The sequence below is a fragment of the Coffea arabica genome, chromosome 1c (assembly GCF_036785885.1).
Source record: "Coffea arabica cultivar ET-39 chromosome 1c, Coffea Arabica ET-39 HiFi, whole genome shotgun sequence".
Lineage (NCBI taxonomy): Eukaryota > Viridiplantae > Streptophyta > Magnoliopsida > Gentianales > Rubiaceae > Coffea > Coffea arabica.
In genome coordinates this window covers 53,000,495-53,022,612 of record NC_092310.1, presented here as the reverse complement: position 1 = coordinate 53,022,612, position 22,118 = coordinate 53,000,495, and the positions used below count along the sequence as shown (strand labels likewise).

The 22,118-nt window shown below is 35.1% G+C and overlaps 1 protein-coding gene and 1 pseudogene across 1 annotated transcript; one reads left to right on the top strand and one right to left on the bottom strand.

Annotated features, from left to right (window-relative positions):
• Nucleotides 1-643: 643 nt before the first annotated feature.
• LOC113728122 (uncharacterized) lies at nt 644-5,262 on the bottom strand. The gene is made up of 10 exons (XM_027252640.2): nt 4,983-5,262; nt 4,445-4,475; nt 4,194-4,342; nt 3,586-3,677; nt 3,427-3,434; nt 3,261-3,332; nt 2,889-3,056; nt 2,445-2,540; nt 1,225-1,347; nt 644-1,097 (listed from the first exon to the last, which is right to left on the bottom strand). The coding sequence occupies exons 1-10, from the start codon at nt 5,000-5,002 to the stop codon at nt 1,065-1,067; spliced, it is 792 nt and encodes a 263-aa protein (XP_027108441.2). The 5' UTR covers nt 5,003-5,262; the 3' UTR covers nt 644-1,064.
• Nucleotides 5,263-12,890: 7,628 nt separating this feature from the next.
• On the top strand, nt 12,891-19,562 carry LOC113728110 (carbamoyl phosphate synthase arginine-specific large chain, chloroplastic-like; annotated as a pseudogene).
• The last annotated feature ends 2,556 nt before the right edge of the window (nt 19,563-22,118 follow it).

Genomic DNA, 22,118 nt, shown 5'->3' with positions numbered 1-22,118 from the left:
ATAATAATGTTCTGAAAACAAAATATTCGTTTCTTCAATTCAAAATACTTTAAAGTTACTGTAATCTAAGAGCCCAAGAGGCCTTGTTTGGATTGCATTTTTCTGAATTTTTTTGTAGAAAAATTACTGTAGCTATTTAATGTATGCGAGATAAAAAAGTGATTAAAAAATATGTTCACGAAAAACGTAACAATTTTTCTTTAAAAAAATTACTGTCAAAACAAGGCAATTTAAATTTAAACTCCTAACGCTGATATTCACTAGAAGTAAGATGCTCAAAAGACACTGCAAAATCTCCTACAAATCCATGATTTCTTCAAATTTTATTTTATTTTCGGTAGATGATATCTTCAAAAAAAATTTTTTTTTTTTGTTTCGCTGCCGATTAATACATGGGCTCGGGTCTCATTTAGGCTGATCCTTAATGGTCAAAGCCTGTCCGTAATTCAATTAGCTCAACCTTTTACAGGCGAATTGAGCCGGACATGTGAGGTTTCGGCCCAAATACAAAAGGGCTCACCAGGTTGAAAATGGGCTAGCGGACCCTATTGACATTCCAAACCAGACACACTTCGGGATAACACATCATCATCTTTTATGTGATACATATGAAATAAAAAATTAATCGAAAGTGCGACGACGATACAAATCAATAAACCTTTTCAAATAAGTAACTATCCAACTACATAGGTGAAAAAATATTCCACTATATTAAAATAAAGAACATTTTTCTTTTTAATGCTTTTGCACCAATCTCCACCTTCTAAATCAATTTTTAACCGTAATCGGATTCAAATGTACATGCTTCTACAAAAAAAGAAAGAAAGAAAGAAAGAAAAAGGTTCAATAGAATCCCATCATCAATTCGAGGAAAAACTAGGACCCATCATGGATTCCTCAACTTAAAACGCGACGACTGCCATCTTCCAATTTTCTGCACCGTCCGATGCCATGATCCTTTCCATCTTGTATTTACCACGGATTTAGCCATGATGCTCAACTGGCGAAATTAGGGCGTAGCACCTCGATCACATCAAGAGCTGACACTTCATTGTGTTACTCTCCTAGCTTTCGACCAAACACTGCCGACCAAATTTCTGATTTGGAAAAACTAATAATGTCATGACCATTACAGCAGAAATAATTGTGCTATAATAATCTAACCTAAGGTATATCAATCGAGCTTAAATTTCCTACCAAAATCTGAATCCTGTATTTCCTTACCTCGTTAAGTGAGGTGTCACTTTGTTGCTCTAGCTCACGCATCACCTCCACTGTCAGTCCAAACCATTCATCAGTCCAAGCAAAAGAATTCCGATGACTTTCAAGGAAAAGTGCCCTTTCACCCTGTAGAGATGAAATCCTGTAAAGCCAAGTATATACTGCAATCTAATGCACAACAGAGACCAACACAAGTAGCATTGTCATCAAACAACAAAAAGAGGTTGGTGCATTTGATACTATAAATCCTTAATTCCCTAGCGACTGATGGGATCTCATACTGCATCAGGGGTGGACAAAGGTCAGCAAAAGAGAGACTCCAAGACGGCACTTTGTATCACCTCAACGGAAATACTGAATGAATGCCGAAGGAAAGAATAAATTTATGGGAGGGAAAGAAGTAAAGGATAAAAGGCAACCATGGTAGTGCAGAGTAAATCAACATTTGCTAATGGTTGGAAGATTCCCCTTTTTAACTAGCAATTTTTTTTTTTTCCTGCTGCTGTAAAATCCAATATGTTACAGTGTTTCCTCATTTAGCAATCATTGCCCCAACCTCATATAAAAGGCACAACCAAATCAAAACCCAACTCAGAAAGAAGGACAATTTGAAGTATGAAGGAAAACAATCGAAAGAATACTAAAATTCACAAGGATGGAAAGTTCTTAAGCCATCAAGGCAATCAGGACAAAATGAGAACATGTTGCCACAAAACTGCGCTAGTATAAGAACAGTAAATTCTTCCAAACTATGAGGGGTTTGTATCAGTATATGACTAATAAACTAATTTTTCACTGTTCAGTTATATAACGGGTGTGCAGTTTAGGGGTTGGATAGATTTGAGCATCAGGAATCTTATCTATAAAATTCAACATTATACTCTCAATGCAGGCTCTTAGATTGTATTTGGATATGGCAGGCAAGCCCTCTTTGTTTTAGGGCTGTATCTTCTGGTGCTATTTGGTTTCTTCAGTTAAGTAATTGAACGTTTTCACAAAAGTTGCTAACACAACTAATTCAAGTTTATAAAAGGTCCGTCATGTGAATATCATTTAGTAGCTTTTACTCTTTGGATAAAAGTGACAATGCCATCTAACCTGAGGTCCTAGCACTGGCGTAAGGGGTAAATTTTAATAATCATTATCAATAGAATCCTAAGGATCCAGTATACGACCAACTTGAATTTCAATGACTTGAGATTGTCTAGAGTTGAAATGTATACCGCCATCAAAGCTTGCTCGAGTCTGCTACCAAAGCCCCAATATGGAGCGTCAATTGTCACCAATTTGTATGCTGTCATAACTGGATCACAGCTATTCTGGCATCATAAAAAAGAATGTCAGTTCATAAGATTAATAGATATTATACCTCGGCTTAAGGATCAAAAAAGGGTCCATGCAGACGAGCTATGTCATTTAGTCCCTCAAAAGCGTTTTTATGTATCCGTACACAAAATACTTGAGTGCAAGCACATTTCGTCTTAAGCCACTTCATATTACTAAGTTCTCCAATCCTGTTTGATAAGAACTAGGCCATGTTTCTCAGTCGAAGAGGTTGAACCTAAAAAATAAGTCTGTTGATACGTTTATCCTAAAATATGCTAATGAATATACTTTTGACTGAATTATGTATCAATGCATACAAATAAAGAAGTAGATAAAACAACCTGCCAACCCTCTAGAAGTGGACCCCGGCCTGTCCTTGCTGATTGGAATGTAGAGAAATCAATATTGTTCCTTCCAATAATGTAACTCCAATAATCACTAGCTGTTGAAGCAATGTCAAGTACTTCTACCTCTCTGGCTGCTAGTTCATTTTTTCTTAAACCATGCACCTATATTGTCAAAATACCATTAATGAAGTTTGGGAAGCACAAATGTACAGGAGTTCGCAGGCAAAATGTAAGTTGTCAAGTTAATATTAACAAGAATACAGTTTGAAATTTTCTTCACACAGATCATGTATGGGTTATGTTATCCACTGGTCAAAGGACCTGATCAAAGTGAAAAAAAGAAGTTAAAAGAAACTTAGACCTTACATTTTCAGATTGTCCGTTATCAGCCTTGTGAATAGTTTCAATAGTTAGACGGAACTTTGTAAAATATGGGCACTGCAAAATAACATATCAAAGAGTAGTTCAATATTAAACATTCCACAAGGACATGGACAGAATAAAACTTGTTCCAAGGTTAAAGTCTAGTTACCTGAATGACTGTGCAACACGATGCCAAATTTCAGAGGGCAAACAGTGGAAACATCAAAGTAAGTTTAGAAAAAACAATTAATCCCATAATTGAAAAGAATCAACAATTGTGACTAAGTACTGCAGTAACAAATGCAAGGAAAGTTTTTTATAATTTAACCTGATTTGCATCTGGGGTAAGAATTCCAAGCTTCCTCTTGCATCACAAGGGCATCAGCTGGTGCAAAGGTTGTCAACCATAAAGGAGCTTTGCTGCAAACAGAAGTGAATGCAGCAGTACAGGAAAGATTACATTCTAGAAATAGATGCTGACATAACCACACATCTTACTAGATGGAATTTGATGTAGAAAGTAACGATACAAAGTAGAACGCTTATTCTACGAAAAGCAAGAGTGCCATTTCAATGACAAGTTAGCAATGCCTCACAGAGCACTAGCATCAACCATGAATGAATATAGTATCTAAACAAGACTCGAGAAAGAGTTGCAGATGAATATGGAGGCCTAAAACCTGATGCTTCTGAAGATGAACTAGCCAACGCAACATTTACCGATTAGCAGCGATGTACAAGAAATCTTATCAAGTACTCATCAATTGGACCAAAGCAGAAAATGTATGATGTTCGAACCACTTATGTGGTTGATTCCCTCTGATAAGGCATTCCATGAAAAGAAATCACCTAGCAGCATAGTGCATCTTCTTTCTTGTACAAATCAAATGTAACAAGTATGTTCAAATTAAAGACCATTATTCTGCACCAAGTTACCTCTGTAGCCTATACAACTTCAATGTGTATTGACCCTTTCCAAATTCATCATCTTCAAAAGGCCTATTTTCCAAAACCTCCACCCCTTCAGTTCCCGCGGTGTTCTCCTGCTGCATTTTCATGACCATGTACATCTGAGCTATCTGATACTGCAATTTATTAAGCCCATCAAAACAAAGCAATTAGTGCTAATTTTCAAGAATTACCAGACTTGTCAAAAAGTTTCAGAAGCTCATCCATGATAAGCTTACCTCTTCCAATGTCAAAGGCATGACAACTCGACTTCAAAGAAGCCCCCGGTCAACAAAATCTCTGGTCAAGGAATATGCGCAAAAACGGGCAAAACGAACAGAAACGGTATGGTTTGGGAAAATCGGAGGCATCAGGCCCTTTTCATATATTTAAGCTTATTAACAAAGATTTATCCATGCATATTTTCTTAGCCCAAAAAAAAAAAAAACTGCAGATGGGATATAAATATGTGATAACCGATTTTATAAGGATACCATAAATATAAAACTTAAAGAACTTTAATGAATATCGATAAGAGTAAAACTATTTCCAAAAGTCCAAATTCCAATCTAACAAAAAAGGAAATGAACTAGCAAAACAAAAAAAAAAATCAACAGCCGAAAGGGAAAGTAACGCAAAAGGGAAAGTATACCCGGCACCCAAAAGGGAAAGTAAAGCAAGAAAGATGATGTAAAAATTTCGCAAGCCCTGTCGACAAAATTCTCAAATAAACCGAACTCTATTTGAATGGCTCTCATGAGGGAAAAAAAAGGATACAACTCTTTCATCAGAACCATTTTTTCGAAGGCCTTAACCTTTGCAGCAACAACAAGAGCAACAAGAGAACCTACAACAAATCTCCAACGATGTTGTAACTTGTGTTTGTTCAAATGGAGAAGAAAATGTGGAAGAGAAGGAAGTTAATAACAACGTTTTCTCTTTTTGTTTTTTGGGCGGATTAAGTTTTTGAAGAAGACAAAGAGACTATTAAGGAATTGCGTTAGTAGACGTTATTGATTAACTGACGTTACGAGAGGAGCTCGTCAGATTATGCGTTGGAAAGTATTAAACAAATCGTTAGTTCCATAAAGCGCTTTCCAGTTGCGGAGGGGTTAACTGTTGGGAGTAATGATACGAGTTTTGTTGAAATGGAAGTAAAAGACGCGTTGATTGAAACAAAAAAGTCAAAGTCCACTGCACGCCTCCTGAGCTCTGACTGGGCCGATGACCACGGCTTAAGTTTCCGTCAATTAACTGTCTGGTTCGTGTGAAGTTGGACGGCCGGCCCAATTTGATAGACCGTTTAATATTCGTCAATTGTATGTCAGCGGGACAACATCTTCTTGGAAGATTCTGAGGCAGCGGGAAGGAAACCAATCGCACCAAATGCCTTCAATCCAGTGTCCGTGTCACTTTGTCCTTTACTCCTTTTTCCCTTTCTCCACCTTTCCGTATGGGAAAATGGAAAAGAAAAGGTCAAAAGACAGAAGCAAGAAAGTAAAGCGGTGAATCAGACAGTAACTAGGATGCAAACGATGCTAATTAATCTGAACATATTAGTGTCCAAATTTATTTGATTATTTTAATAAATTAAAATTTTTATTTAAATTTAATTTGTTTATTTTTCGAATCAAGTTTAAATGAATCTTTTATTAAATTTGAATGTCATGAAACATAAAGTATCGTTCAATATTGACTTGACTAGTCGACTAGCTAAATCCCATTTAATTTTGATTTAACTAATTGATGAACTAAATTCGAACAAGTTCTTACTTAGTCGAGTGTAATTTGACTATCGAACAGTTTGATTCAAGTATCAAATGGTTCGATTCATTTTTCAATCCTAACTGTAATGATAAATTGAGCTTTCATCCTGTTGGCAAAAGAAAAACTATAATGGAAATATATATTAACATGGTTTAAAAAATATGTGAAAATAGGGAAAGAGATAAGCACCCAAACAAAACTCAACAATTTAATTAAATCTAAGTCTCAAAACAACAAATACAAGCCGGAGCCTTTTCACTCTTTTGCTCCCCGACTTTCAATACTCTCACCGGGCTCATTACTTAAACTATGGAGCCGCCCCTTTTTTCAAATAAAACTATGAAACGATAGCACTTTTTGCGGCAGGCATTATTATGTATTACACAATTTTCCCCACAAACTTCTCAAAATTAACCATATTCTAAGCAATAATTAATTTTCCTCAAATTTTGGCTCCGTTCGGATTAGCTTTGTTTCTTTGGCTCGTCGTGTTTGTTAGTTCATAAACTTAAATATCTTTCTCCGTATGACATTTTGTGTTAACACGTCCTAATGATAAAAATAAAAACTTAAAACTTACGATTATAGCCTGATACATATACTAGTTGCTTTTGATACAACACAATTTTGTACCCAAACTCTACTTTGGTCCCTAAACTTAAAATTGGGATACTTTAGTCTTTAAACTATAGAGTTTGTTCCACTTTAATCCCTAAATAATATAACTTATTCCGCTTTAGTTCTTAAAATATAACATTATTTATATTTTAGTCCCTAAAGTATATCTACATAAGTCTAAAATCTATTCCATTTCCTCGATGACCTTAATTAAATGGGATAAAGTTTATAACTTAGTAGAGCCTTTAAACGAATCGAGCTATTCGGTAGCTCGGTTCGTTTCAACTCGTTCGTGTTCGTGAAAGGCTCGTTCGAAATTTTAAACGAACTGAGTTTGAACGAATTTTTTTTGTTCGATTAATAATCGAATAAACACAATCATGTTCACGAGTTTTAACAAACATTCGTGAATACGATTATGTTCGCGAGTTTTAACGAACGTTCGCGAACATGAACATAATTATCATTTGACAAATTTTAGGGTTAATTTTATGGCTGGATTTTTATATTTAGAGGGCAAATTGCTTTGTTTTATTTGTTGTTTTATGTTAATATTAGTTATATAGTTAATAAATAATAGAATTTAGTTATTTAGTTGCTTTAATTGTTTTTTTAGCATGATTAATGATTTGCATGGCATATTTAAGGTTTAAAATAATTTGGAATCGAACATTTCAAACATGTTTGCGAACGGCTCGTTTATGTAAAATGAGCTGAGTACGAACTCGAATTTGAACACGAATTTTGCTTAACGAGCCGAACACAAACACAGATTTGGAATTCGAAAATTAACGAATGAACACAAACGTTGTTCGAATCGCTTAACGAACAGAGTTCAAACATGAAATACTTGGTTCAATTCGGTTCATTTACAGCTCTATAACTTAGGGACTAAAGTGTCTCATTTTACAATTTAAGGACCAAAGTAGCAATTTTAGTAGAGTTAAAGGGTGCAAAGTAGAATTAAACCTATTAGAGTAAGTGCAATAATACTAATGGTACATGTAATAAAACTGAAAACTGAAATATGATATATGTATTTGTTAAAGTACCAAATTGTTAAGTACTAAAATTTTAACATTTGTGTGTATTTTGCATTAAGTAATAACTGAACAATTTAGAGTAAATTCCGCTTAAATAATTCAGAATCACTTAATTAATTAAGATGTTCTAAATTTTATTATCAAATTCATTTGAACATATTAATATCTGAATCCATTAAATTTAAAGTGTTGAATTGTACTATCAAATAAGATCTAAGTTCTTAGTATCTAGTATTCAACACCCAACTTATGCCTTATTTAGAGTTGCAATGCCTTTGGTAATGGGAAAAATCTACTTTTTGTCCCTAAATTTTGAGTCAGGGACACATTTCATCCCAAAATTTTTAGACGCACCACATTAGTATATGAATTAATTATTTTTAATACATTTAGTCAAAAAAAGATAATTTGCTTAATTTGGATGGAGAAAGTCACATGTTTGGCACATGGTCGTTAAGTAAAAACAATTTATCAGTCAAAATCAGTAGCCACGTCAGGTTTTTTTGTCCAAATTGAATATTATATCCTTTTTGGACTAAATGTAATTCAAAATAATTAATTCATGTACTAAATGTGATGCGTCTAAAAGTTTGAGGATAAAATGTGTCCCTAATTCAAAATTTAAGAACAAAAAGTGAATTTTTTCCAATTGGTAAAAAATAACTTTTTGAGGTATTTGGTGAATATTATATCATAAAATTAAGAGTGAAGTTTTTATTTTTTCTTATAGTGTAAGTGGGAGGTTTTGAATCCAAGACGAGTCACTGACATTCATTCTTCCTGTATCATTCAATTCATCCATCTCTCAAATTTTTGGTGTTAAAAGCACTTTGAACAAAAGCTAAATTTTAGTGTTTTTAAAGAGATAAATATTTTTAAAAATTTTAAAAGTATGCATTATCCAATACAAATAAGTGATTATTAAATTATATATCCAAACAATATTGTTAAAAGTACTTGAACACTTAATAAGTGTCAATTCTATTAGGTAAAGTGCTTTTCAATACACTATCACAAGCCTAAATGAACCCTTAAATAGTGTAGAAATTAGTTAGGCCCATTGCGAGATCCTTTGTTCAGCTTTCTTCTCTCTTGTAATGCGACATGAAGTTCTCAAAAAAAAAAAAAAAAAAAAGAGTGCAGTAACATAAAATATTGGTAAATAACGTGATAATCAGCCATTAAATTAAAAATAAATTGAGGGGATAGTACCCTAAAATATTGCTAAATAACGTGATAATCCTTACTTGTTAGTAGTTACCACTACACTTTTCTTAGAAGCCCCCGGAAAGAAACGGTAGTATCTCGGTGTCTTACGCAAAGGAATACACAATTTCAGAGCGGTTACCAATTATCAATAATGCATCATCTTGATCACATACTATAGACAGATCGTAACAGTATTTGAAAAAAAAACCCAAACTATGTAATCTAGAAATCTCTTGTAGGCTCTAGCATGCACAATTTCGTTTTCTTTTCTTGTCTTGTTTTAATAGTTGGAGCAAAGGGCCAAATTTTGAGCAGCACATTGCACCAAGCAACAAATGCCAATTGCCAAACGGCGTCTTATTGTTTCCCAGCAGTGAAAGGTAGCACAATTTGGAGCATTTTTTTTAAAACATGCAAGATTGTTGCAGTTTACAAATTTCTTTTTTCACACAAGGCTCTATGCATTAGAGATGTACCTTCAAAAGGGATGGATTTTGAAGATTAATTTGATAGTTGAGAGGCTAATTGAAGGAATTGTAGGGGGGAAAATGTCAAATTCAAGTTTAGTAGTGTCTGTAGTTCTCGAGTTGGGTCTGTTTGATAATATAAAAAAGTGCTGAATCTGAATTTTTTTAGGCATTCAGATGTGTTTTGAATGTTTGATAAATGAAAATTTATTTGCTGAAATTGTTAAGCAGTGCTGAATCTGTGTGTATTTTTTTCAGCACAAGAATCCTAACTGAATGTTTAATTCTGATAAGAATCAATAGAATTAATTCAGTTACCTTATTTTATCTATCAAATATACCCTTGTTTGTTAATTATGTTCAAAATTCTTATCTAATTAAACAATATAATATTCTCTATTTAACGATTTTTAGTTTCTCTTTTCTCTCTTTCTAATGACTTTCACATCTTCTCCATACTCCTCATATAATATATTTTATATTTTATATTAATTTGATTTAAAAATAAATATTGTCATTTTCATACCTAACAATTTTAAACTAATTAAATCATAGATTTTATTTCTTTTTTGATAGAAGGGCAAATTTATCAAATTAAACTTATTAAACATTCAGCTATAAATATTTACCAAACAGTATAAATAGGTTTAACATTAAAAATTAGACATTTATATATTTTTTTCAGTGCTTAAAATTCAGCAAATTAATTGTTTCAGTATTTATATTTCAGAATTCAGATTTAATTTTATCAAACAAAACCTTAATGGATAAAGACGCCCTCTATGAGTCTCAAAGCCCATTTGTCTTCTTTTTGTTTTTTTTGTTTTTTTCCTCCCATCCCATTTGTCTTTGTTTTACTTGGTGAAATTAGACTACTGTCCAAAGAAAAAGACAAAAAAACTACAAAATTGACTAAATTGTTATGCATTAGATATTTAAACCTTGGCCAATTCGTTTTGTGAGTATTTACTACGATGGAAAATATCTACATGACGCCTCATAATTTTGAGTGGAATCACGATAAGACATTTGATAAATATCATTTTATAAAATTAAGAGTGGAGTATTTTTGGTGCTAAAAGTATTTTTAGTAAAAATTCAAATTTAGTGCTTTTAGAATAATTTTTGTGATTTTAAAATAAATTATTAAATTTAATTATTTTATCCTATATTTAAACTAAATAAAGAGATAAATATATTTAAAAATTTTTAAGTTACATATTATTTAATACAATAAGTAATTATTAATCTATATTTTCAAACAATATACTTCAAAATATTCAAATACTTAATACTCTTACTTTCAATAATAAGTTACCGTAATTCCAAACCCTAATAGCTACTGTCCAAAGTATTTTGCGCAGAATGGGTATCGGTCATCAAGGCAAGCGCCAACCTTTGACGGCGACTCCAACTTAACTCCCGGAGTCGCGGTCGAGGTGTTGATGCTTCATAGCATGACTACAACAGTTCACAATTAACACCCCCCGCGAAAGACATTTAAAATTTTACTTGAGCAAAACTTGTATTTTAAAATTCAGAATTGAGTAAAAGTAAATTTAGAATAGATTTTATTGTGTTCAGAAAAAAAAAGAGACTACAACAGTACACATTTTTATTGTATATTTTTAGGAAATTTCGCCAATTTGGTCCCTAAATATTTTCACTTAAATCAATTTCGTCCTTAATGAAATATTTTAACCAATTTAGTCCTTCAAGTATTTTTTTTACTTCCAATGTAGGACTTTTACTCAATTAGCGTGGACCAACGGGGGTATAATTGTCACACTGGTTTAATCTTTTACAATTTACCGGCGAAACAGAATAGCCCTATCGGCCATTGCTTGGAATTCGACTGACTGCATGGCTTGCTAAAAATGGAGAAACCATCAGCAGCTTCAGCCCGTGGAAACGACGATAGTGGAGGACAAAGAGCCCGTATTGAAGTCCCTGTTGGATGTAAATTTGATCCCACTGATGAAGAATTGATGTTTTATCTGAGGAACTCCAACTTTCGGTACCTGAGAGCACTACTCTTGGTATCTATCCTGTGCCATCCAGCCAAAAAAATTTGCTGTTAGATATGGGAACGGTTAAGCAAAATGTCATTATCAAAAAAACAACTGGTAATCATCTTCCACCAACTTTTGATGATGTGATTCACGTCTTTCGGCATAGTAGCTTCCGAGTTGGAAGTGATCAACCAGTGATTGATACACTGGATAGAAACTTAGATGTGGGAAAGCTAATAAATGTGGTGACAGATGATGTTGATATTAAAAACCTAGCCACTGCACCAAAATCTCCTGGTTGCTCTGAGACACTGAGTTTAAAATCAAACCTCTCAGATAATGCAAACACTAAAGAAGTGGACGTGAAAGCTCCGACCAATCACTTCACTCTAGCTCCAAAGTTAGATTCTTCAGAACCAGCAATAATGAATTCTCCTGTAGCAGAGGAGGAAGCCCCAACAACACCAGCAAAGGAAACTTTGGATGTCAAATCTTTCCGGCAGAGGGCAGAGGCACTAGAAGGGCTCCTAGAATTGTTTGCAGATTTGCTTCAGCATAATAGACTAGAAGAGCTTGCTGTTGTTCTAAAACCTTTCGGAAAAGATAAGGCTTCTCCAAGGGAGACAGCAATCTGGTTAGCTAAGAGTCTCAAAGGGATGATGCTTGAAGACTCAGGACGGATGTCATGAGCAATTAGCCAAAACCCTGCTGGTAGGAGCTTTTTTTTTTTTTTAATTCCTTACATGTTCATCGGGCTCCAAAGATTTGGCTAATACTTCCTTCTTTCCACCTACACTGCAAATTTTTCTCTGCCCCATTCCACTCCATACCATGGAATTCAATGCCCAAGAGAAGCAATGCCACTTCTTTAAGTTCAAGCTCCAATTCTTCTCCTTCGTTCCATTTCTGTGCATTCACCTTTCTTCTTCAGCTATTTTAGCTCCCATTCTCCAGGATCCTCCCACTCGGCTTCACTTTTTGTCACTTTACTTGAGAACCCCTTACCAGCAGCCCACAAAACTACTCGTTGACCTCACTGCCTCTTTCAATTAGGAGGAATGCACCTGCAGCAACCCCTCTTCTTGTACGTACCGCTACCACCCGCTTCCCTGCACTTCTCCTCTTTGCAGCTGCCTCAATTCACCCACTTGTTCAAACTGTTCTTTTGAACCTACTGATCCCATTTACTCTGACGGCTTGTGCCATCTCTTCCTTGCAAGACCAAGGAATCGGAAAAGATTGAGGGCAGAGGCACTAGCTGACATCAGGCTCTCTTCTCTGTTTTGTCAGCTAATGATCTCTCCCTCGTAATGATCTCTAATCTGTTTCACCGGTAAATTGTAAAAGATTAAACCAGTGTGACAATTTTACCCCTGTTGGTCCACGCAAATTGAGTAAAAGTCCTAAATTGGAAGTAAAAAACTAGTTAAGGGACTAAATTGGTTAAAATATTTCATTAAGGACGAAATTGATTTAAGTGAAAATGTTTAGGGACCGAATTGGCGAAATTTCCATATTTTTATCGTATATTTCAAGTTTGACAGTTTTTATCCACTGAAGAAATTGACTTAATCCCACCTTTTTTTTAGCATTAGTAATTAGTTTTATTTTTTTGGCAAACGGCAGTTTGACAACTTGCATATCTTACCCGCTTCACTTGGATAATCGTCGTCTCCGGCTGGCCTGTGGCTTCTTTTAAACCCTAATGCCGCAGTCCCTGAAAAGCCCCTTCCCCACCTTCCCCTCCCAAAAAATAGGGATTATATTATATTTTGATTCGGAAAGTGAAAAAAAGAAAATGCATAAGGCAGAGCTAGTTGTCTTTCTATTTTTGTAATTGCCTCGTATCTGTTCTGCTCCTTAAGCCTTTTAGCCCATTTTCCTTTTGTTTAACATGAATTTTATTTTCAAGTGATTTATATACATATTATTGTTGCTTTGTGTTTTCTGGTTGCGCAGCTTATTTAAAATTTGAAGGAGAATAATAATTAAGAGGGATTGGAGGAGGGATAGTGGGAGATGGCCTCTTGTATCAATCATTGTGAAAATGTTTCATCCACGCTCATTTCATCATCATCACAGCCATATAGCGTTTCAACCCCACAAAAAATTATTTATCAAAATCCAATCTCTTTATGTTATACTTCAATCCCACCAAGCTACCTACCAAGAGGAGTGTGATATCACATTTGAACTTTCAATGCCGTCCGTTGTTCCTGCATTCTGCGAGATTTAACCAGAAAGTGAAGGTGAACTCAATTCGATGTGAGAAGGATGCCGTTTGTTACAGCAATGGTTCGACGAATGATGGGGCTTTTGGTTTCCAAAAAGTTGGAAAGAGGATGAATATCAAGAAGATTTTGATTTTAGGTGCAGGGCTATTGTGATTGGACAAGCTTGTGAGTTCGATTATTCGGGGAGTCCGTCTTGTAAGACGCTTAGGGAAGAGGGTTATGAGGTGATCCTCATCAATTCGAATCCTGCCACTATAATGACTGATCCAAAAGATGGCTGATAGGACTTATATTCAACCTATGACACCGAAGCTGGTTGAGCGAGTGCTGGAGAAGGAGAGGCCTGATGCTTTATTGCCAACTATGGTAGGGCAGACAGCTCTTTACCTTGCTGTGGCATTGGCTGAAAGTGGGGTGCTCGACAAATATGGCATTGAGTTGATTGGGGCGAAGCTTGAAGCAATCAAGAAGGCCGAGGATTGAGAATTTGAGATTTATTCAAAAAATCTATCAAAAATATTGGGCTAAAGACTCCTCCTTCCGGGATTGGAACTACTCTGGAGGAGTGTTTTGAGATAGCAAATTCTATTGGGGAGTTTCCATTGATCATTTGGCTAGCTTTTACGTTAGGAGGAACTGGAGGTGGTATTTCTTATAATAGGGAGGAATTTGAGGCAATATGTAAGTCAGGGCTTGCAGCTAGCATGAATTCTCAGGTTTTGGTGGAGAAATCTCTTTTGGGATGGAAAGAATATGAGGTTGAGGTTATAAGAGACTTGGCAGACAATGTGGTTATTATCTGTTCGATTGAGAATAGTGACCCAATGGGGGTCCATACCGGGACGCTATCACTGTAGCTCCTGCACAGACTTTGACAGACAAAGAGTATCAGCGGCTTAGGGATTACACTATTGCTATTATCAGGGAAATTGTGGTTGAATGTGGTGGTTCAAATGTTCAGTTTGCGATCAATTCTGTAGATGGAGAGGTAATGGTGATTGAGATGAATCCTTGAGTCTCAAGGTCTTTAGCTTTAGCTTCCAAAGCTGCTGGTTTTCCCATAGCGAATATTGCTGCTAAACTATCAGTTGATTACTCCTTGGATTAGATTCCTAATGAAATCACTAAGAAAATACCCGCAAGTTTTGCGATCAATTCTGTAGATGGAGAGGTAATGGTGATTGAGATGAATCCTTGAGTCTCAAGGTCTTTAGCTTTAGCTTCCAAAGCTGCTGGTTTTCCCATAGCGAATATTGCTGCTAAACTATCAGTTGGTTACTCCTTGGATTAGATTCCTAATGAAATCACTAAGAAAATACCCGCAAGTTTTGAACCTTATATAGATTATGTGGTTACCAAGGTAAGTTTTCATCCCATTATCCAAAATTTTGACTCTGCTTTTACACTTCTTGAAGTGCATTCTTGCTGTTGTCTTGTAAGATTCTTTGAAATTTGATTCAGAACTTTTGGTGACTTACTAAGGATTCATATTATTATGAAGTTCTATCGGTCATAAGCAGTTTGCTTATATTTTTTTTGAATATTTTTATTTCTTCCTCAAATTTATTTGCAGTGTCATGAGATCAAGTGACCATGAACTAATAGTTGATATTACAACTCTTCCTATTGCCATGCCTTTTGTTTTTACAAGCTTTTTGGTGAACTTATTGATGAGCATTGTTTTCTTGACGGGAATATGTGGTCTCATTCATAAATTTCTTAGTTAGCACAGTAACCTCGATACATAACATTTGGTGCTTTAGAAGGCAGTCATCCTTAATCCTTTCGAGTTCATCATATTAGACAGTTTTGATCTTCTAGATGATCCAAATAGATGAGAGAAAGGTACTTGAGAGTGATAACTTAAGTTGTTTAATGCTAAAGATTATGACCTGTCTCTACAATTTTACTTGGAATATTCCAAGTGTTGCTGGTTGTGAGATAAATATCACTTTGGCCATGCTTTGATATATTAAAATCCTGTCCTTTTTTTCTCTTATTATTTAAATACTATGCAAATCATAGTTTAGTTTACCATTAGGTGCTCTTTGTTTTCTAGTATCCCTTCTTATAGTCTTGATTATTTTAATACTAGCTGCTCCTTTAAGAAGATTGTGTGAACTTCATTAACTGAATGGCTGTGAGATCTTTTCTTGTTTCTTTTCACTGGATCAAAATTGCTTTACCTACACATACATTGTTACATGTTTAAACAGGTGTGAGATCTTTTCTTGTTTCTTTTCATTGGATCAAAATTGCTTTATCTACATATACAATGTTGCATGTTGTGTTCTGGAGAACATTCAAAGCAAAATTCCTTGGCCAAAACCAAGTGTTTGCAAACTAGTATCTTTCATCCTCATTCTACAATTTTTTCCTTGGCACTACAAATATTTGATAGTTACTATCATCATTCATCCTCATTCCATAATTTTTTCCTTGGCACTACAAATATTTGAACTTTGCTAAATATTGCATAGTTATCATCATCCAACAAAAACAAAGAAAACAAAACCACTGTCCATGAGCCTTTGTATCTGTCTTTAAAGGCCCTGCAAACGGAAGAAAATTAGGCATTCTAAATTGAGGTGGGATATGAATCTCCGCTTTACTTCTCTGGTTATCAGGCAGAGAATCATGTCACAATTTTCACAAGGCCATAGCTGTGGCAAATGTTTTGCATGAAAAATTATGTTGCTGAAATTAGATTTAAGTGACGTGGATTTGCAAGTTAAGTTTCCATTGATATTCCTCTATTCTTCATATATTTCTATATATAGCTATCTACATCTATTAATCCTAGCTAGCTAATAGTCACCTTTCGTTGTGATCTAGAGGGTGGATCTGAAAGCCTCTCTGAATTACTTTATGCAGGCTATGAAATTCAAGGGCTTTATGAGTGTTTTTTTTTTTGAAAATTTTGATCTACCATTAGCCTCCCTTTGAAGTGTTCTGTGTTGCTGCAGCAGATACCATCAGGAAACAAGCGATCTATTCCTCCACTTTAAGAGTGTCATGTCTTCCTCAATCCTACCAACAAAAGGAAAAGAATTAGTATGACTTAGAAAAAGGAGATGGATAAGGGCCCAGGTATCAGAAGCATATTGCAGTCAGCATTTACCTTGAGTATGCCAATTCATTAAAAGTTTACTCTTATATGGTTAGAATGTCTAGCAGCCTATTAATACCTCCTATATTATAAATTTTATGACTGTCAACCTGGGACTTAATCCTTGGCATTTTCTCTGAATCAAGATAGCATTCTGCATGTTGCCTTTACTATTTTCACAATCTGCAGGTTGGCATGCTCTTTGTTCTAGTTATAACCAGATTACTGTCTTAGACTTTTTTCACGTCTTGTTATGGATTAGACATTTTTCTTTTTCCTGGAAAATGGTGTTGAACATGCAGATACTCTGTTTTGCAATTGAGAAGTTCCCAGGCTCAGAGCCTATTCTGACAACCCAAATGAAGTCTGTTGGTGGATCAATGGCTGTTGGTCAGACGTTCCAAGAATCCTTTTAGAAGGTTGTTTGCTCACTTGAGTGTGGCTACTCTGGGTGGGGTTGGGGTTGTGCACAAATCAAGGAATTGGATTGGGATTGGGATTGCTTGAGGTACAGCCTTAGAGTCCCTAGTCCGGACTGCATCCACACCATTTGTGTGGCAATGAAGAGGGGAATGAAGGTGAATGACATCCGTGAGCTGAGTTACATTGACAAGTGGTTCTTGACCCAGCTGAAGGAGCTTATAGATGTGGAACAATACCTTCTGTCTCAGAAATTGTCTGACTTGACTAAAGATGACCTCTGTGAAGTGAAAAAGAGAGGTTTCATTGATAAAGAGATAGCTTTTGCTACAAAAATCACAGAGAAAGAAGTTTGGTTAAAGCGGTTATCATTGGGTGTTAAACCAGCATATAAGCGAGTTGATACATGTGCTGCCGAATTTGAGGCTCATACTCCTTACATGTACTCATCTTATGACTTTGATTGTGAATCAGCTCCTACCCAAAGAAAAAAGGTTCTGATTTTAGGTGGTGGACCAAATCAGATTGATCAAGGGATTGAATTTGATAACTACTGCAGTCATATATCATTTACCCTCCAAATCTATTGTACTAGCATCATAGCTGTAAATGGGCAAAAAAGAAGCTCATATTTTTTGCCGTCCATCTTAATCACCTTAAGAAGTACTAATCTACCAATGGAGAAGAAAGCATAGAGCTTATGCATCCCCAGTAAAATAAGAAGTGAAAAGATTATAGAGCAGAAGACAATCATAATCTTAGAATTCTGAGTTTTTATTGCTTCTTGTTAATTTGTTTTAGTATTAATTCTACCTGCAAGCACTAATCTTCAAGTTACCTTTTTGTTCTTATGTGTACACATATTAATGGTATTTTGTCGATCAATTTCAGGATGCAGGCTATGAAACAATCATGATGAATTCCAACCCTAAAACAGTATCTATAGATTATGATACGAGTGATTGTCCCTATTTTGAACCACTGACAGTTGAAGATGTTCTCAACGTAATAGATTTGGAGGGGCCTGATGGGATAATTGTGCAGTTTGGAGGTCAAACACCAATGAAGCTGGCTCTTCCAACGCAGCAATGCTTAGACGAGCAGAAGCCAAAATGCAAAAGTGGAGCTGTTTATGTTGGTATTTGGGGTACATGACCTGATTCCATTGATCTTGATTAATGTCAATTTTTGTCTTCATGTTATCCTATTCATTTGCATGGATATATGCTTATTATGACTTCACTGAAATAGGTTTCATATTCTGTTTTTGTTGGTAACTCTAATTAGCAGCAGTATCTATATGACATAGTTCCAATTCGTGCTTATTGTTGGTTGCAGTAGATGTTGAATTAATTAATTGGCACTTGCTGGTGCCTCTTCGTTTGCATGTATCACGTTGCTTGGGACCTTTTTATAAATTTATTTATTTTTGGAGTCTTTTAACTGCAAAGATGGTTTGAAACGGGGTAGATTCCGTTAATCTACTTGCGGGAATGAATGGGGCTTATGATAGGTACTTGTGTTCCAAATTCTTAATCATGATCCTTGTATTCCTGCAACAGTTAGTGCAACGAGTAGATCCTTCTATTCCTGCAGTAAACTTGACACATATCCATATATTGGCATATCAATTTCCAAATCCAGTCAAGTCTACTGTAAAATTTTTTAAGTAATAGAAATAAAGACTTCCAAGCCTTGATAATAGACTACTAGCTCTTGACTCTTTTGTCTTCTGTACTGTTGCTTGAAAGGTTAAATCAGTGACTAATGCCAATTTAGTAGAATTTCTTGTCTTCTTGGTAGAAGGAGCGATCCTCTCTCTCTCTCTCTCTACCGTTTGCCGTGACGTATCATCTTCATGCTCCAGTATTTGCGGATACAGTCACCTAATTTAGGTCGATTTCCAAGTGTGAAGAAACCAGTGACTCTGCAGGAAAAAATCATCTTCGACATCATACCCTCACGTCTCTTTCCTTCTGGTTTCCAGGTCCTCGGTCGTCTTAATTGATTATTACACGTGAAAATCATAATTTGCAGGTGCAGATTAAGAATAAAAATGTCTTTGCTGTGACTCAGAAGTCGATTCGTCAGTGGTGTTAGCAGCCCCTGTGATGATTATCTTTTCTGAGAAGAACTAAGACGGATTCTTGTTGCAAGAGAGATGACTTTTAAACAAACATGGGCTGAAGCTGTTGTTCTATGTAATGCAGGTCAAGCCGAACCTAACTCAACTAGCGTATCTGGACTTTCGAGAGACTTAAAAGTAAAGACAGTTAGTCTTAGAAAATGGAGGAAGATAGTGACTGGATCGATGCCTTGTTTCAAACCGATTGACAATAATGTCTTCCCATTAAATTAACTAGTATTTCCGAGTTCATTATTATTTATTGTTTCATACTGGTAGTAAATTTTAGTATCCAATCGGGACTAAGGTAGAATGTATATAGAATGTGGTGAGAATGGTAGCTGGATTTGTCATGCACGCTCAAAGTTTTTTTTTTTTTGCTAAGCTGTTAATTTTATTTCACGTTTCCATCATGGTAAACCAAAAAAGTCGTCCAAAATTCTCTTTGTTTATATGATGTGTTCTTCCTTTTATTGCAACTTGTATTAAGTTGAAATTTTTTTTTTTTGGGGTGTGTTGAAACTCCTGCGTGTTTCAGAACACACCCTTTGGTTTTCAAAATTTTTTAACAATAATATCAATGTACTATTTTCAGGTTTTCGTAGTTTTCTTGTTTTAAGAAGGTAAGAAAACAAGAATAAATTGCTTTTGCAATTAGTTTTAACTCGGTCTCGGATGGGCTGAAAGTTCTGACCGGGTATACAAGCCCCATTTGTTAATTTACTAGTAGTATGTTTCAAGATTCCGACAGACATCATCATCAACTGCACATAGTTTTTTTTTTTTTTTTTTTTTCTTTTTTCTTTCCCTCCTCTCCTCTTGCAGCGTGAGTAAAGGGTTTTGAATTCGAAACCTCTTCTTACTTACGTTCCTCCTCTCTTGTCACTCAACCTATATAGCTTTCCCCTTTCAACTGCATAAAGTTACAACATAATTTTCAAAAAAACTTTTTGAGGCAAGTAATTTTCTTCACTATTTTTTTTAATCCAAATTCGTCAAATCAAATGTATCAAATCCTACCACATTCGGAAAAAGCGCCACCCAATCAAAAATTACCAAATATATATATATATATATATATATATTTTGGGGTCCGTGAATCAGAACAACATATTATGAGCTATATGTTTGTGGGTTTTCTCCCAGAGAATGAAAAACACATAAGATGAAAATTTTCCAGACAAAACTATGTAGAATTCTTGCGTATTTGTAGTAGTGGTGCCAAAAATCAGGGGTAACCATCAGGGGAAAGCTGTGTTTCTATAGTACTCAAGCTTTCCTTTACTATAGGGTATAGAGTATAGACACGTTGGCCAGTTTATCCCTTCAGGTTAATGTAAACCTAAACAAACATTGGCATAACAAATCCATCATATGATGAATAGAATAGAGACACAATTTTGTGCAATAGACTCTGCAACCAAAAGGAAGATGTGAACACAATCTTGATCAATTTCTCCCGTTCCATTTCAAGCAGCAGCAAAAATACAAGCAGCTGAAATACCAAAAACAGCTATTATATGAATGCTTGTGTTTCTATAGTGCTTTTATGGGCATTTTGATTTTTTGGTAAGTGGCATGCTTTTGTGGACGTTGTTTCTATTTGACTAAAGTAAGTTGAATTTTTATTGTTTTTCATTGTAATAGATATTCTGAAGTATTCATGTCTCTCTTCTTCTTTTTTTTTTTTTTTTATTTTGAAAAAAAAAGTTGCATATGTTTATAGCTTACTTTAAAAAGATAAATAAGCACGAATAGAGATTTTAAGAACCGTGAAAACCCTCGAAATGTTAAAAAAAAATTTAAAAGTGACACATTAAAGTAATTTGTGAGTGACGAAAATGAAATAGGACAAGTATGTAGTCAGATATGTTCTCAATCTGAACCAATGGAATTTTTCTATTTTCCCCAAAAATAAAATATTAAGTGGTCAACAGAATCTAGTACAAGCCGAAGCTTCTCGAGATAATTGAGGATGATAACTAAAAACTTAAAAGAGTAGGCCATGAAGGATGTTGTACAAGCTGGGCAAGAGCATCGCGCGGCCGTCATACAAAAAATGACCAACATTATTGTCAATCTTTCTTACTTCATTACCTTTTCCCTTTTACTTAAGAATTTAAGATAGTTCCACCACAAAAAAAAAAAAAAAGAATCTAAGATAGTTTGGAATCAAGAAATAAATGGCCCCATTTCAGTTGATACTAACTAATCAAGCTCCACTTTAATGACTCAAATAAATAACACCGTGTCAAAGGATTTTGAATGGCCTTTTCTTGCCAGAAGTCTAGATAGTAACAGTAAATACAAGTGAGGAACGGCAAGATACATATAAAAAATTTGGACTTGGGATTTTTGGGATCAGTCTGCAATTTACACTACGCTTAGCTGTTAAGACGGTCTTTTTCTGGCGGTCTCCATGCCAAAATTCCCTTGAGTAATGACTCCTTAATTCACTTCTCTCAAACTCAAACCCGTGTGGGCCTGTTTCTCGTCTAGCAGCACAGACTTGGAATTAGGGTCTGATATTCCATGGAAATTAGAAGCTCTAGAAACTTGACAACTGTATCATCAGCCAAGTCTTCAAGAAGCACCAGAAAAAAAAGAAAAGAAAAGAAAAAAGCCTATGTGTTCAGCAAGAAACTAATTAAGCACGTTATGAGTACAGTATCCGAGGAACCATTTGTTTCGTATTGTAGAATTGGAATCGGAATCGGAATCAAAATCATAAACCTCACTACTGTAAATATAGGTCTTGATCGTTTTTCCTTGCATGTTTGGTCCGGAAGTGGAATAAAAAGCTAATCAATTTGGTAGGAAACGGCAGATGGCAAAATCTAAAACTTTCGTTTCCATCAAAAAAAATTCCTACAGTAGTCTAATAAACGACAGGTATAGGCATCATTAAC

Bases quoted from the DNA above. Each gene is read 5' to 3' on its own strand.
- LOC113728122 (XM_027252640.2), bottom strand. From the start codon at position 5,002: ATGGTTCTGATGAAAGAGTT. The intron at 4,476-4,982 runs GTATCCTTTTTT...GCTTCTTTGAAG, and splicing joins ATGGTTCTGATGAAAGAGTT to TCGAGTTGTCATGCCTTTGA. The intron at 3,678-4,193 runs GTAACTTGGTGC...TTCTGTTTGCAG, and splicing joins AAGTTGTATAGGCTACAGAG to CAAAGCTCCTTTATGGTTGA.